Source organism: Moschus berezovskii, chromosome 9 (genome assembly GCF_049115385.1).
Source record: "Moschus berezovskii isolate FMDL1 chromosome 9, NW_MosBer_1.0, whole genome shotgun sequence".
NCBI classification, from domain to species: Eukaryota; Metazoa; Chordata; class Mammalia; order Artiodactyla; family Moschidae; genus Moschus; species Moschus berezovskii.
This window is the reverse complement of record NC_142468.1, coordinates 85,826,452-85,843,310: the sequence shown is the minus strand read 5'-3', so window position 1 is coordinate 85,843,310 and position 16,859 is coordinate 85,826,452. Positions and strand designations below refer to the sequence as shown.

At 36.0% G+C, this 16,859-nt stretch overlaps 1 protein-coding gene across 3 annotated transcripts in view; it reads right to left on the bottom strand.

Moving 5' to 3' along the window:
- Nucleotides 1-16,859, bottom strand: part of TENT2 (terminal nucleotidyltransferase 2) — a 63,233-nt gene that overhangs the window by 26,154 nt on the left and 20,220 nt on the right. For 2 of the 3 annotated variants that reach the window (XM_055436253.2, XM_055436250.2), the window contains exons 5-10: nucleotides 8,399-8,513; nucleotides 8,217-8,308; nucleotides 6,284-6,362; nucleotides 4,655-4,724; nucleotides 1,355-1,431; nucleotides 552-680 (exon numbers count right to left, since the gene is read on the bottom strand). In XM_055436253.2, coding sequence (XP_055292228.1) covers nucleotides 552-680; nucleotides 1,355-1,431; nucleotides 4,655-4,724; nucleotides 6,284-6,362; nucleotides 8,217-8,308; nucleotides 8,399-8,513 — 562 coding nt within the window. The remainder of the gene's footprint in view (nucleotides 1-551; nucleotides 681-1,354; nucleotides 1,432-4,654; nucleotides 4,725-6,283; nucleotides 6,363-8,216; nucleotides 8,309-8,398; nucleotides 8,514-16,859) is intronic. The other variant, XM_055436252.2, reaches the window with a different exon arrangement.

Below are 16,859 nucleotides of genomic sequence, written 5' to 3'. Positions count from 1 at the left end.
CAACACTGCATTCTTAACTGTGAAACATTAAGCCAGAACACATCACAGCCTAGACATACTGGTAAATGGTCTTACGCTAACATCAAGTATTTCATCCAATCTCCATGACAGCCCATAGAAAATAAAAGCTCCTTTAAACCAACAAGAAAATCATTAAAAAATAATAATAATAATTTAATTCCTGGCTCAAATGAAAAATAAAAAGGACATCATGAATGGTGCTTGAGTTTATTTTTACAGGCCTCTAAACATTCATTTGGCTTAAGACAATGGGTCCACAATACAGTGGTGAAAGTTCTTTGAATACTAAAGCAAATACAGGAAATTGTCAAAATTTAAAAATACAGTGAAATTTCTTTATAATGTTTTCCAGGGGTAACATTACCTAAAACATTTGTTCAAAGCAGCAAAGTAGGAAATGTGGTTTTTATGTACCTTAGAAAAAACTGTTTAAAATGGTATCTGAACATAAGATCAACAGGAAAGACACCATAATCAAGTTTAACTGCATTTCCATTTTAAAAATTAGAAAAAAAACCCATAATACTTACTTTGTAAATAGTGCAAAACCATCAGTACAAGACTATAGCTGCTTAAAGTACCACGACTGGCGTCATTTATATCATGGTGACTGGCCCACTTCTTAATCACCAGTACTAACGGACGAACTCGATTTTCAACTGAAAGTAAAATTAAAACTTAAAAATGTTAAGAAGACATTTCTTCTTTCAAGTTTCTTTGAAAGTTTACATTATTTCCCAACTCCATGACAATAGAAAGAGCAATCCCTCCTGCTATTAAACATTTTGCTTACCATGCTGCCGCTGCTGCTAAGTCACTTCAGTCGTGTCCCACTCTGTGCGACCCCAGAGACAGCAGCCCACCAGGCTCCCCCGTCCCTGGGATTCTCCAGGTAAGAACACTGAAGTGGGTTGCCATTTCCTTCTCCAGTGCATGAAAGTGAAAAGTGAAAGTGAAGTCGCTCAGTCGTGTCCGACTCTTAGCGACCCCATGGTCTGCCGCTTCCAGGCTCCTCCGCCCATGGGATTTTCCAGGCAAGAGTACTGGAGTGGGGTGCCATTGCCTTCTCGTCGCTTACCATAAATATGTCTTATTTCTATATAAAACATACTTTAGTTACTTTTTTAAATTACCAACTATCAAAATTCATTTTACTGAGCTATATATAACTCTGGTGGTATGTCACTTCAGTGTACTTACACATTACATATATAAGAAAGTGAGACATATTGTACACAGACATAATTAAAGAGGTGTCACACATCTTTATAAAGGAATAAAGGATAAACAGAGAAGGTAATAATTATCTGAAAATAAACACAAGAAAACTTACGGTATGCATAAGCTCTGAGAAGGAATGTGTTTCTTATTCCAACAATATTGTTTACATTCAAGTCGAACTCCACACAACTGTTTTCAAAAAAAGATAAAAATTTCAGCTCAGGTACAAATTAACTCCCTAGTAACTAAATTTATATCCATCCATTCATCCAATGATACAAAATGTCATGGGCACAAAGACAACTTTTAGTATGATCTAATGTTGAAAGATATATATTATACCAGTAAGGCTCCAATTACTCTTATCAAAAAAAGCTTTTATTTTGTAATACTTTTCAGATAAACAAAATTGTATGACCAAACACATTTCTGGGCAAGTTATCCCACTGTTATAAATTCTCAATCAATTTTGAATGACAGCAACATTTGCTTTAAAACAATAGGAATGAAAAGCCAAAAAAGTACAGGTGAAAAAAAATAAAAGCTCTGTCTACACTTTATTTTCCCTCCAAAAGGGTTACTAAATTATAATATCATAACAAATTTGGCTACTGACGTCTAGTAAAAACAGTAAGAGCCAAACACATAACAGAAGGGACACTTCTTTGAAACCAAAGGTATCATGCAATTCACAATTAGAAAACACAGCAATAACAATGGTATACATAAAGAACAGCTAAACTCAAAATGACTACTTAATGCATAAGCAACAGGCTTATATACTATCAGGTCAGATTTCTGTACAGTGAGTCTTTTTGTGAAAAGTACCTTAAATAAAAGCATAAAATTCCTTTCTATAGCTTTTAACTGTAAAATCTGAAATATACCATTTCAGATTTTCTTTGTTATGGGAAAAGAAACCCTATAATCTTACAATTATCCGTGGATGTTAATAAACATGGGTAGTGATATAAAAATCTCAGATGTATTTGGCTTTGGGAAGCTTATGGTGTACCAGTAGAGTTACATTCTTTAATTGTGCTTGTACAAATCTAACACTGAAACTAGTTTGCACTCCCTCTATGTAACTTAAAGAGGAAAATAACACTGAGATGAAAAATAATCTGCAATTAAAAACTTTCCAAAAATATGAATCCAGAGCTTAAAAAATATCCACAGTGCTTTCTTCAATTCTACTTCTGGAAATATTGAAGTAATCCTTAACATGGAAAGAATTTTATGCTTATTTAAACAGGGAATGGTTAAGTTAATGACAGTAAATCCACTCAGTGATATACTGTAAAGTGATAGAAAAGGAAGCCTGAAGATATTCGATCATTCAAGCATTCATGCTATATTGCTAAGTAATAAAGTATGAGCTCAATTTTACTTTTAAAACCTCTTATGCATTCATATGCATAAAGAAGGGACTGACAGGTTTACACCAAAACATTAACATCAGTTATATCTGAATGATCAAAATGCAGTTGTTCCTTTTTCTTAATGATGCATATATAGAAGGATGATAAAATGGTGCTTACAAAGAACATTTAACAATGAAGAAAACATGTATGATAATCTTAAATTGAAAAAGAATAAAATTGTTTATATAATTACAGCTACAACCATTTTTAAAAACAATTATGATCAGTTAACAGTTTTATTCATATTAACTGTTTATTTTATTGTTTACATTACAACTACAACCATTTTTAAAAATAATTATCATCAGCTAACAGTTTCATTTACATAAGTTTTATCTCCCTATATCTTTGTGCTTTAAAAACACCACCATTGAAAAAAAAAAGTTCCACTGTTACTTGAGAGAAATTTAGTAAATCTTTATAGACTGGATGCATGTTTGGATGAAGGAAGGGCAAAGTTTGAGCCATCACTTATCTAAAAATTTGTTTAAAAAAATATATATATATATATTCAGTCAGTTTTGATTATTTACAGTAGTTATTTTCTACATAGTGATCACAAACACTGAATTACTGAGCCACTGCTCCTAAGGGAAACAAAGGGTTAGGTTTCCAGGAGCCCCCAGTCACATCTTCATCTGCCTATTTATCAATATGCCTACAGTAACATTTTCATCAACTGATCAATACGTAACTTTGATTTATGTAAGTTTCTATCTAAAGACATTTAATACACTGTTCATTCAATAAAAGACTGCTGCTGCTGCTGCTAAGTCACTTCAGTCGTGTCCGACTCTGTGTGACCCCATAGACGGAAGCCCACTAGGCTCCCCCATCCCTGGGATTCTCCAGGCAAGAACACTGGAGTGGGTTGCCAGTTCCTTCTCCAATGTGTGAAAGTGAAGTCGCTCAGTCGTGTCCGACCCTTAGCGACCCCACGGACTGCAGCCTACCAGGCTCCTCCATCCATGGGATTTTCTAGGCAATAGTACTGGCTGCTGCTGCTGCTGCTAAGTCACTTCAGTCGTGTCCGACTCTATGTGACCCCATAGACGGAAGCCCACCAGGCTTCCCCATCCCTGGGATTCTCCAGGCAAGAACACTGGAGTGGGTTGCCATTTCCTTCTCCAATGTGTCAAAGTGAAAAGTGAAAGTGAAGTCGCTCAGTCATGTCCGACCCCTAGCGACTCATCCCTAAATAAAACACATCTAACATACCATTAAGGCACATCACAGCTTTGTGCACAAAACATCTACAACACCTCAGCACAATGCTAGGAGGTCATTTTAAACAGCAAATTCATGCACAAAAGCACAAAACTGAAAAACACACTACTAGTCTGTGAAATGGAATTTGTTCAGCGTATGAGAGTTGAAACAAAAAGACAAGTGTATCATAATGTTACTCATTTGGGAAGATGTACATCAAGTGACTCAAAATTTTCCCACTCTGTTCAGGTTTATAAAATCATAAAAGTGTTACTTACAAGTATTAATTTGGGGGATTACAAAATAAATTTTATCAAGTAGGCAAATTCACAAATATGGGATCAATGAATAATGAGGATCAAGTGTATACACCTATATAAATTCTAATAATAATTCCTATAAGAAATTCAGAACCCAAACTATTAACTGTGGAACATGTGGATATAATTATACTAGTAACAACCTCTTTTTATATAAACATGCATCAAATTTCATGAATTAAGATACGTTCTCAGAGCGTATTACATTTCCAAAAGGAAGAGATCATGTAAAAATCTAAAATACTATATTCTTTCAGCTATGAATAGTCTCAACCAGAATAGCTAAGAGAGTTAAGCATGAACAACTACTCAGATTATTTCAAAAAATCATCTAGGAGAACAATCATTTCCCAAAACTAATGAAGCTTTTATGCAACAGCACACCCTCCTTAATTATCTACCTCAGAAGAATACCTAACAATTATCTAAAGCAACTGAAAAAATTCAGTAATTACTTACCTGACTTTATCCCTGAACTTCACAATTGGCACTTTTGCTCGAATCAACTGAGGTCTCTCAATGTAACTAGCTGAAGGATAAAAGATAAAATGGGTATCTGTAAATGTTTCTCAAATTCATAGTATTCCAATGAACATTTCTTAAAAGTAGCATTTTACTTAGCTAAAACAATTTAAGAAAATACAGAGAGAAAGAAAAGATAAAAGGACATTATCAAATTCTTCTAAGACTGGAACTTCCAATACCATGTAGAGGGTTTTATATATTAATATGTTATTTTTAGAAATGTGGTCTAATACCTAATAACACCTATAAAGAGTTTCATCAGAGCATTATAGGAGAAGCATCTAGGCCAGCAGCAGGGGGATAGCTAAATTCTGCTAGAGCACATGGAAGATGCCATGGCAGTCATAGAATCCTATTTATAAAACATGTTAAATGTAGAAATGCTGGCAACATAATACATGGGACAGTGAAAAATTCAAATAAGTATGAAAAAAACATGTATCAAATTTTTGTACTCCACCATACTTAAATACCACGTGTTAAAACTAAAAATTTTGTTGTAATGCTTTTACCACCAAAATTATAAAATACATCAAGCTTCAAATACAATAATGTGCAGGAATTCAATGAGGTATAATGAAAAATAAGATTAAGAGTTAAAAGTAGTAAAGGCTCAGACACCAACAAGCTATACTCCTCAGGCAAGTCACCAAACTCACTGATTACCCCTTAATCTGATCACTCCATTATTAAAAACACTAATCAAAAAAAAAACCTTTCATTTGAAATTACATGACCTCTAAGGTCCTTTCCACTTTTTATATTTTATGATTTTAATAATAATCATTAAAAATCCACCTAAGGTACGAATTTCTCCCTTATTTTACAAATGCAAAATTCAAGTCCACTGAAGTAAATCTCTTGATTTCTTTCCTACAACTGATAAAAGTTGTTGTTCAAGGGCAATAACCTGTTAAGTGACTTTGTATTTTCCACTTTAAAGTCTAACACACAAGAAATATTTGTTAAATAAATGGACAAATAGTCTATCCAACATCACACAGTTAGTGTGACTTCAAATGTCCACAATATTCTGTGGAAGTTTAAATTATTTGAGATGGCTTAACTTGTGGATTAAAATCTGGTTTGTCAGCTTATTCAAAGAGTGAAATCTTACAATAAAATGTCCTAAGTCACTAATTTTGCTTTCAGTTGGAGTGATATATTTGGGCTTTGGGTTCAGTGATCATATTTTTAAACCAAGTAAAGATGTCTGTCATTGCAAACAGATGAGATGATCTCTTCCTCACATGTAAGTAAGACTTGTATATTTCTTTCGGCTTTTGAGATACTCTGCACTGCAGTTACTTACATTCATGCTAAACTAAAACTTACACATCTCTGAATTCCTGACTACCTTCAGTGGAACAGCTTGCAAGTAGAAAGAACTGTCAAATAAATGGTTAGTTTTAATTAAAAGTTAAATTCACTTGGGAAAAAGAATCCGCATTATACCTAATCTCACTAGAAAATAAAACAATTATCAGAAAAAAAACACAGTAAGAGACATTTCAAATAAATGGTTATGTCAAATGACATGAATGTGAGGCATGTCAGACTTACAAAGTCTAGTACAGAAGTGTTTGTGGACTAAGGTGAGTATATGCCGTGCTTCAGTCTTCTGATTTACCTGAAAAAAACACTGAAAAGTTAAAAATAAAGTTTTTTCATTATCTTTCTAAACTTAATGTTTTCTTTTCTTAATGTATCTCAACAAAAAGAAAACATATAAAGTATATTTTTCATTGGAGTTATTTTTCAATATACAGTAAATTACATTATTTAAAAGTCAACCTTTATGCCATCTTTAACATTAAATTTCTAAATCAATTTCTGATTTTAAACTTAAAAGCACAACTTTAAAAGAAATATTGTAACAGCTATGCGTCATTTTTCCTTTAGTATAAAAGTACAAAAAATAATCTGCAAGAAAAATATAAACAGAATTTTAACTTTCTGTAACATGTTTTATTTCCCTATCTAGATTTTGAGTTGCTTAAAAATAAGGTTCAAATCCATGGTGTTTCATTATAAGTTGTGACAAGAATGATTCAGACATGTGAATAGAATGGAGGATTAAAGGTCCGTCTAGTCTAAGTTAGGGTTTTTCCAGTGGTCATGTATGGATGTGAGAGTTGGACTATAAAGAAAGCTGGGCACAGAAGAATTGATGCTTTTGAACTGTGGTGTTGGAGAAGACTCTTGAGAGTCCCTTGGACTGCAAGGAGATCCAACCAGTCCATTTTAAAGGAGATCAGTCCCAGGTGTTCATTGGAAGGACTGATGTTGAAGCTGAAACTCCAATACTTTGGCCACCTGATGCGAACAGCTGACTCATTGGAAAAGTCCCTGATGCTGGGAGGGATTGGGGGAGAATGGGATGACAGAGGATGAGATGGTTGGATGGCGTCACTGACTCGATGGACATGGGTTTGGGTGGACTCCGGGAGTTGGTGATGGACAGGAAGGCCTGGTGTGCTGCGGTTCATGGGGTCGCAAAGAGTTGGACATGACTGAGCGACTGAACTGAAGCATAATCTAACTGCATGAGAGAAAGTTTTAATTAAAACTCTACTATTCTTCATTATATTTATTATTTCTGAGGCTTTTCTTTTTTTCAGTTTTCCTTTATATGATTTCAAATCCTAGAAGGTATCAGGAGTTTCTTTCCTGGAATTAATCTCTTCCTGATTTGCAGTAACTAGAAGTCACTTTTGTTACTGGACTAACAGGAATAATATTACCATTCAATAGAGGCTTTTTTATTTTATAAGAGGTGAAATACAAGGCATATTAAAATTACACTGAAATTAATCTTCGGTAATTCAGAAGAGGCATATTCATGAGAGGTGACCACCTCATGCTCAGGTGAGTTTAATAAACAGCAATTTTTGTGGAACTAAGGACATACAAGAGTATAAGTTAACAAGAAATTCAAATGAATATGATAAAAAATAAAATTTGGTTGCTACGTATGAAGAAACAGAGTCAAAATATCAGAGATAATTACTTTAAATCACAATAGTCTTATTTTACATTTCAGAGAGATCTCTCTTTTTTAATTCCCAAAATAAGAACTCCAAATCCCCTAGTACTTTCAAGGGAAAAATAATACAGATTAAAAATAGAATCACTGAGAATTCAAATGGAAGGAAATAAATCAAGCAGATAAAAGACAAGCTCTTCCTCTTTGCTGCATCCTAGTAACATATCCAACCCAATGGCATTTCAAAACAAAGATAGAGCTCTTTAAAAACAGTGAAACTGACTCACTTTAACAATTTAGAAATAAATACTATAATTTGTTATTTTTTGCACATGTCTTAAAAAAAATAGAAGCAGCAGCATTTCCTGACTTTCCTTGAATTACTATAAACAGAGAATTTAAAGAAGCAATTAAAAAAATCAGGGTTTTTTCCCTTAATGACTTTTATATAAAATTTCTTAAATGACTTAACATGAAAAACACACTTAGAATAAATGTTTCATTACTTACTGGTTCCTCTTTAACAACTAGACATAAGTCACCATCACTGCTCCGAGTACCAAATCCATTTAAAGAAGACCCAACTAAAAAAAGTCTGCTTTCTAGAGAAACAGAAGAGAATCATAAGGTGTTATTTAAAATTAAAATAGGAATGCATATAATTAAAGAGCATGCAAAATAGGGAAACATACGTGGAAATAACAGTTGAATTTCTCTCTGCAGCTCTGTTCGACAGAGTTCTTTCTTCTTTAAATCACTTACTTGCTGCTGACATGCTTCAAATAACTCCAGTATCTGCTGACTCAACTTGAATGCACCACAAAAAAAGTAAAAATTTCATTCAGAAATGTAAAAGTTACCACTATATTAAGAAGTATAAAATTACTGACAGTATTTTAAAATATATATTATCTCCTTAACACTTTCTAATACAAAACAACCACTATTCAAGTAATAATAATTACTTAGTATCTGAAACAGTTTACAATTTTTACAAAGTAAAGTATCACTGAGAAATCACAGAGAATTCATAATGAGTATAATTCATAGGTCATCATACTATAACCTTCAGTTACTGTTTTTATATGGGACATGAACTAAGAATGGTTTTTATATTTTTAAAGGGTTATAAAAACAAAACAAAAATACACAACAGAAACAAAGTCTACAATAATCTACTTTCTGGCCCTTTAAAGAAGGTTACCCAACCCCTGGTATTCATACCATGAATACCAAATAAAACAGACTTCAGAAGAGAAGTCCCTGGTTGTCTATGCTCATGCAAACCACCCTCTTTCCTATTCTTATAGCACTGCCCTGCGCCCTGCTTTCTTGTGGCCACCTACAGACAGATCTCCCTGTTTATCTCCCTTTCCAGTTCATACTTTCCCCTCTAAATGACCTCTTGCCATCACCATAGGTGACTCTCTTACCCATAGGTGGGGTAAGAATCATGACATACTCCCACCATTTCAACTTCTTTTACTCCAATATTTTTCATCAATGTTACATAGACATAACATGCTTATTACAATAAAACAGAACTTCTCTAGCTTTGAAATTTTAAATTCCAGTATACAAGATAGGCTTCAATCTCCTGTCCAATTCTCACATCTTCTTGAGAACCACACAGACCTGGATTCTCTTGGATCCTCTCTTTCTCCCAACCCAACAGCACCTGAAATAGCATGATTTCCTTCCCTACCCAGTTCATACTCCACAACAAATCCCTTGAACCATGCTCTTTTATCATACCTTAACATTATACCCCTGTCATGCTCTAACAAAATCCTAATTTCAGGTTCACAATAAACAACCACCTTCTCTGCTCTTGTTTGTGAGTTGCTAACTGGACTTCCCTGGTGGCTCAGAGGTTAAAGCTTCTGCCTCCAATGCGGGAGACCCGGGTTCGATCCCTGGGTCGGGAAGATTCCCTGGAGAAGGAAACGGTAACCCACTCCAGTATTCTTGCCTGGAGAATCCCATGGAGGAGAAGCCTGGTAGGCTACAGTCCACGGGGTCGCAAACAGTCGGACACGACTGAGCGACGGAACGGAACGGAACTGGAAAAAAACTAAAAAAGCACAAAATGGTATGCTGCAAACTTACAATTTAAAAACTAACCTAATATTTACCCCATAGCATCTCTGAGCAATTACTTCAATGTCTCTGGTTAGATATTGCTTCCATTTTTCACCATCAGCATTCCAAAATATTTATACCTTTCCTCAAGTTTCCTATACTTATCTCACTTCCTTCAGCAGATAACTTCACATTAAAGTTTACTAAGAAAATTGAAGAAACCAAATGTGACATTCCTCAGCTTCCAACTACAAACTTGCAAACTACTATCTGAATGAAATCTCGTCTCCCTACCACTCCTGTCAGACCAACTGTCCTGTTTCTCGGTCCAAAGCTAATCCCTCTATCAAAAATATTTCTGTATCCACCCCTTTTGGTCACCTCCGGGGCACAAATACTCCATCTGTTTTTTGACCTGTCTTTTACATTTTCAACCTCTCCCTCTCCAGGCCTTTCTCCATGACAAGTCTCATTCATCATTTAAAATATTTTATCATGTTTAGAACATTCATTTTAAGAAAGCAGAGGCAGTCAGGATAACCTGGCAATGAAAGAGACATAATTTTTCAATATCCCCCCAAAATGCTACAGACCCCAGTTTCATCCCTGGGGCATTAAGTTCCCCTGGAGAAGGGAATGGCAAAGAGTCGGACACGACTGAGAGACTGACAAAAATAGACTAAGCAACTAGGAGAAAACAAACAGATCAAATCATCCAAAATAACCATGGTCAAAAAATACTGCACAATTGACTATATATTACTCATGAATTCTAAACTACTGCAAGTTAGAACCAAACACCAACAGCAGCAAGACCCACATGGTATCAGAAACATAACAAGAAGAGGACAGGGATCTGGGCCAGCCTTGGAGCCAGAACAGACAGAAATCAAATCACCGAGCAGTGCTACCTCCCACCCCCTCCCTTAAACTGACAGTTCCAATTCAGTGTAAAACAGAAACTGAGACTCGGAAGGGGCTTCACAGGCTACAACTCGTAAGTAAATGCAAGAAAATCACACAAACATCAGGAATCTCAAAACTAAATGAAACTCCCTTCTAAGAGCAACATACCAAGCAGAAACTGCCAGGAAGAGAAATCTATAAGCAGTACAGAGTCACTGGGGTAATTGAAAGAAAGTCTAGAACAAGAATGATTCTGCCCCTCCAGAGGACATCTGACGATGCTGAAAAACAGTTCTGGTTATCAGTCATCATACTTTGGGGAGTGGGTACCACAGGGTGGGCCAGAAGGCCACTGAATATCCTACAAAGCCCAGGACAACTCTCCGCAGCAAAGATATCTGACCAAAAGTGCTAATACTGCAAAGAGTGAAAAACCCTGGTCTAGACAAAGGCAGAGAAGGAAAGGAGGAAAGATCTCAGAAGATATATTTTTGAACACTACATAACAGCAGAGGATTCCTCCAGCCACAAGCCTAGCAGAAAGCTAGCTTACCCGACCCTCATCTAAAAGGAGTATATTGCGGTTGTTTACTCACTAAGAGTTGTGTCCGACTCTTTGAGACCCCATGGACTAGAGCTCACCAGGTTCTTCTCTCCATGGGATTTCCCAGGCAAGAATACGGGAGTGGGTTGCCATTTCTTCTCCTGGGGATCTTCCTGACACAGGGATCAAACAAGCATCGCCTGTTTGGCAGGTGGATTCTTTACCACCAAGCCACCTGGGCTTCCCTAAAGCCATCTTCCTTAAACATAAATAACATGAATTGGAATCTCAAAAAGAGAGGTGAGAACAGGAGGACAGAAAAAATATTTGAAGAAATAATGCCTAAAAAGGATTCAAGTCAATTCTCATACAAAGTTTTTGTAAGAAAAATGTAAAGAGTAACATTCCTACAGATAATGAAGCACACGAGAAAGACATGTTCACAAAACTAATGAATATTTTAACATAATATGCAGAACCAAGGTTTTCTCTCTCATTATTAATTTCCTAAAAGGATAACTGATGATAAAGCATACATAACTGAAAAAAATAACTGGAAGTTTACATTTTTAAAAATTATCAAAAGCAGCAAAAACATGAAATACCTAGGAATATATTGAAGATATACAAAACCTATACTCTGAGAATTATAAATATCAAGAGAAATGAAAACATCTAAATAAATAGATAAAAGTTAGAGGATTTAACATACCTGACACTTCTAAACTTAACCATACAGCTACAGTAATCAAAACAGTATGACACTGGGAAAAGGACAGATAAAAAAGGTAACAAAAGAGAATACTGAAATATTTATGGAAATACCTGGAATTTGCTTCAAACTACTAAGGGAGGGAGGTATAGACAAAATAAGATTGGTCAAATGTTGTTAACTGTTCAAGCTTGATCTTATGAGGATTTACAATACTACATTCTATTTTTTTAATATACTTGATACTCTCCATAATAAAAAGCTTTTTTTTAAGGCATTCATATTTACAAAAAGATTTTTAAAAGGTCTCCAGTAAAACTGGTTAATCTAAAATTTTAAATGGCACGTCAGACTTTATTTTTTTGGGCTCCAAAATCACTGCAGATGCTGATTGCAGCCATGAAATTAAAAGACGCTTACTCCTTGGAAGGAAAGTTATGACCAACCTAGATGGCATATTAAAAAGCAGAGACATTACTTTGCCAACAAAGGTCCGTCTAGTCAAGGCTGTGGTTTTTCCACTGGTCATGTATGGATGTGAGAGTTGGACTGTGAAGAAAACTGATCGTCGAAGAATTGATGCTTTTGAACTGTGATGCTGGAGAAGACTCTTGAGAGTCCCTTGGACTGCAAGGAGATCCAACCAGCCCATTCTAAAGGAGATCAGTCCTGGGTGTTCATTGGAAGGACTGATGCTAAAGCTGAAACTCCAATACTTTGGCCACCTCATGAGAAGAGCTGACTTACTGGAAAAGACTCTGATGCTGGGAAGGATTGGGGGCGGGAGGAGAAGAGGAAGACAGAGAATGAGATGGCTGGATGGCATCACCAACTCAATGGACGTGAGTTTGAGTGAACTCCGGGAGTTGGTGATGGACGGGGAGGCCTGGCGTGCTGTGATTCATGGGGTCGCAAAGAGTCGGACACGACTGAGCGACTGAACTGAACTGAACTGAATAAGTTTTATCTGCCTAGAGCAGGCTTGGCAAACCTTGACCTGTAGGCCAAAAACTGCCTCTGGTCTGTTCTGTAGGACTAACCAACTAAAATTGATTCTTACATTTTTAAAGCATTGCTTAAAAAAGAAAGAAAAGGAGACAGGGCCCACGTAGTTCACATGTCTAGAGTTTATTAATTGGCCCTTATCAAAAAAGTTGTGTCAACTCCTTGATCTAGAGAATTAGGCAGATCAAAACTGCTGTAAGTCAGAATATATACTCTCTATCTATTGAATAACAAAGAGAAAATTTTCTTGGGAATTCCCTGGAGATCAAGTGGTTAAAACTTGGTGCTTTCACTGCAAGGCTGGGCCCAGGGCTCAGCTCAATCCCAGGTCAGGGAACTAAGATTCCTCAAGCTGCGTGGCATAGCCAAAATATAAAATTCTTTCATTGGAATGACTATGTTCATGTAGAAACAGTCACATATGAAAAAATTTATGATCAGGTAGAAAATATGAAATTCCATATATTTGCTCCTCTCCCTTTTCAACAGTTCTGGGAAGATTTCTTCTCTCTCAAATACTATAATGGAGATCTAACAGATTTTTATACAAATAAATTTTCCTTCCTGTCTAGTCACATTAAGGATTCACATTGTCAAATTATGTTACTGCATCCTAAACAGATATATAGAGTCCTGATGAGAAAAAATACAAAAAGAAATGCACATATATGCTGAACAAGACGTAGAGAAATATTTCAAAAGATGGTTCAATGGCCTTATAACTAGGAAAAAAAGAAGAATGTCTGATATGAAATCCTGGCTAAAAATTAAGCCAAAAAATATTTAGATCATATACATAATAACAAGCTGACTATGCATAATGACATTTCAAAAACTTTTTTTGTTTCATTCAAAAGTAAAATGTTCCTTGTTTTCCTTAGTTAAAAAAAAAAAACCTATTGCAACAAAGTATCTGTAAAACAAATTATTCTTAAAGTTGCTTAAATCTCTATAATACTACAGTTTAGGCTGCCTGCCAGATCTATTAAAATTACTTGTAGAAGATATATTTCTCACTGTATGTAAAAATTGTATCTTTGCAAAACTGTATGAGAAAATAAGTTTCCTAATACAGATTTAAAATATTAAAATATTTTTCCAAATATCAATATTCAATTTTCCTAAAAAATATTATAACCTATCCTCAAAAGAAAGAAAGAAACTGAAGTCACTCAGTCATCTCCGACTCTTTGCAATCCCATGGACTGTAGCCTACTAGGCTCTTCTGTCCATGGAATCTTCCAGGCAAGAGTACTGGAGTGGGTTGCCATTTACTTCTCCAGGGGATCTTCCCGACCCAGGGATTGAACCCAGGTTTCCCACATTGCAGGCAGATGCTTTATCATCTGAGCCACCAGGGAAGCTCCTCAAACTCAGACTCAAACCAAATTTCTAATAAGGCTATCACTGTCTGAAATCAACACAAGCCACTAAAGACAAGTTAGGTATGGATTTAGAGTCAGAAAAGTTTTTAAATGAGCCAGTAAAGCTTCAGGTATAACTTTTGCATGGTATTCTCAGTAGATTCTCATCTGTTCCCAGAAGCTGGGTCCCCATGTAAAAGAAAGTGAATAAACCTTTCAGCTGGGAATATCAAAACTTGATCATTTACTACAATACATGAAAAAGAGCAACAGGTTTTGGCTAAACATTAAGTGCCATCTACAAACAACAAACACAAAATAGCAATGAGCTTTCAAGATAGAAGAAATAAAGTTAAATATGGTACAGAAAACAAGCCATTAGGTCACAAACACTTCAACAAAAACTGACAATTCCTCAGGTTCTCTCATTGCCACATTCTTTGTTACACATGAAACTGTAGGAACAGCTGGTACTGAGTAAAATAAAGCTAGATATGAATTAAGAGCTTCAATTCATTCTTGATGCTGAATTCCTTTTCTCTTCAAAGTAAATAAAACAGAATCAGGAAAACATCATGCTGAAAACAACCCACTCCTTACCAGCATGTTAAAGTACTGTTTTTTTGTATGGCCACAAATTAGAGCCTTCCTAATTCATCACACCACCTGACCTGCCTCTTGAAAAACCTGTATGCAGGTCAGGAAGCAACAGTCAGAACTGTACATGGAACAACAGACTGGTTCCAAATAGGAAAAGGAGTACGTCAAGGCTGTATATTGTCACCTTGCTTATTTAACTTACATACAGAGTACATCATGAGGAACGCTGGGCTGGAAGAAGCACAAGCTGGAATCAAGATTGCTGGGAGAAATATCAATAACCTCAGATATGCAGATGACACCACCCTTATGGCAGAAAGTGAAGAGGAACTCAAAAGCCCCTTGATGAAAGTGAAAGAGGAGAGTGAAAAGGTTGGCTTGAAGCTCAACATTCCGAAAACAAAGATCATGGCATCTGGTACCATCACTTCATGGGAAATAGATGGAAAAACAGTGGAAACAGTGTCAGACTTTATTTTTGGGGGCTCCAAAATCACTGCAGATGCTGATTGCAGCCATGAAATTAAAAGACGCTTACTCCTTGAAAGGAAAGTTATGACCAACCTAGATAGTATATTAAAAAGCAGAGACATTACTTTGCCAACCAAGGTCCATCTAGTCAAGGCTATGGTTTTTCCTGTGGTCACGTATGGATGTGAGAGTTGGACTGTGAAGAAAGCTGAATGCCGAAGAATTGATGCTTTTGAACTGTGGTGTTGGAGAAGACTCTTGAGAGTCCCTTGGACTGCAAGGAGATCCAACCAGTCCATTCTAAAGGAGACCAATCCTGGGTGTTCATTGGAAGGACTGATGCTTAAGTTGAAACTCCAATACTTTGGCCACCTCATGCGACGAGTTAACTCACTGGAAAAGACTCTGATGCTGGGAAAGGTTGGGGGTGGGAGGAGACGGGGACGACAGAGGATGAGATGGCTGGATGGCATCACGGACTCTGTGGACATGAGTTTGAGTGAACTCCGGGAGTTGGTGATGGACAGGGAGGCCTGGCGTGCTGTGATTCATGGGGTCACGGAGAGTTGGACACGACTGAGCGACTGAACTGAACTGAACTAAATTCATCAACTAATACAAAGGTTAGGCAGTCTGAATAGCTGATTTTTTTCCCTGAAGCCTGATTGTTTTTAGGCACATACAATTACCTGACCTTTGTCATGAGAAAACTGCCTAATAAAAGGAGGATGAGAAAACAAAGCAAGCTTTCATTTGAGGATCTCATGGGCTGAGAATTGGTCTACATTTTCTACATGAATCTACATCTCAGTGGCTTTAAAATTTTGACTGACACATACATTATAAAGATAGAGCCCTAAGAATAAATTTAACCACTGAGGTAAAAGAGCTGTACACTGAAAACTATAAAACACTGATGAAAGAAATTAAAAACTATAAATAAATGGACAGATAGCCAATCACAGATCAGAAGAATTAAAATTATTAAAATATCCATAGAACCACAGCAATCTACAGATTCAATGCAATCTCTATCAAAACTCCAATTGCATTTCTCACAGAAATAGAAAAAGCAATCCTAAAATGCATATGGACCCACCAACGACCCAGAACAGCTACAGCAATCTTGAGCAAAAAGAACAAAGCTAGAGAAATGACACTTTCTGATTAAAATTCTATTACAAAGCTATAATCATTAAATAGTATGGTACTGACATAAAAATGAACACACAGACCAGTGAACATAACAGAGAGTCCAAGAAAGAAACCCACACACATATGGTTAACTAGAGGGTGTCAAGACTACACAACAGAAAAAGGACAGTCTTCAACAATGTTGAGAAAATTGGATCTCCCACATGCAAAAAGATGAAACTGGAGCCTTATCTTACAACATACACAATAACCAAAGACTTAAACTCAAAACCTGAAACAGTGCACTCCTGTAAGAAAAGATAAGGGGGAAGCTC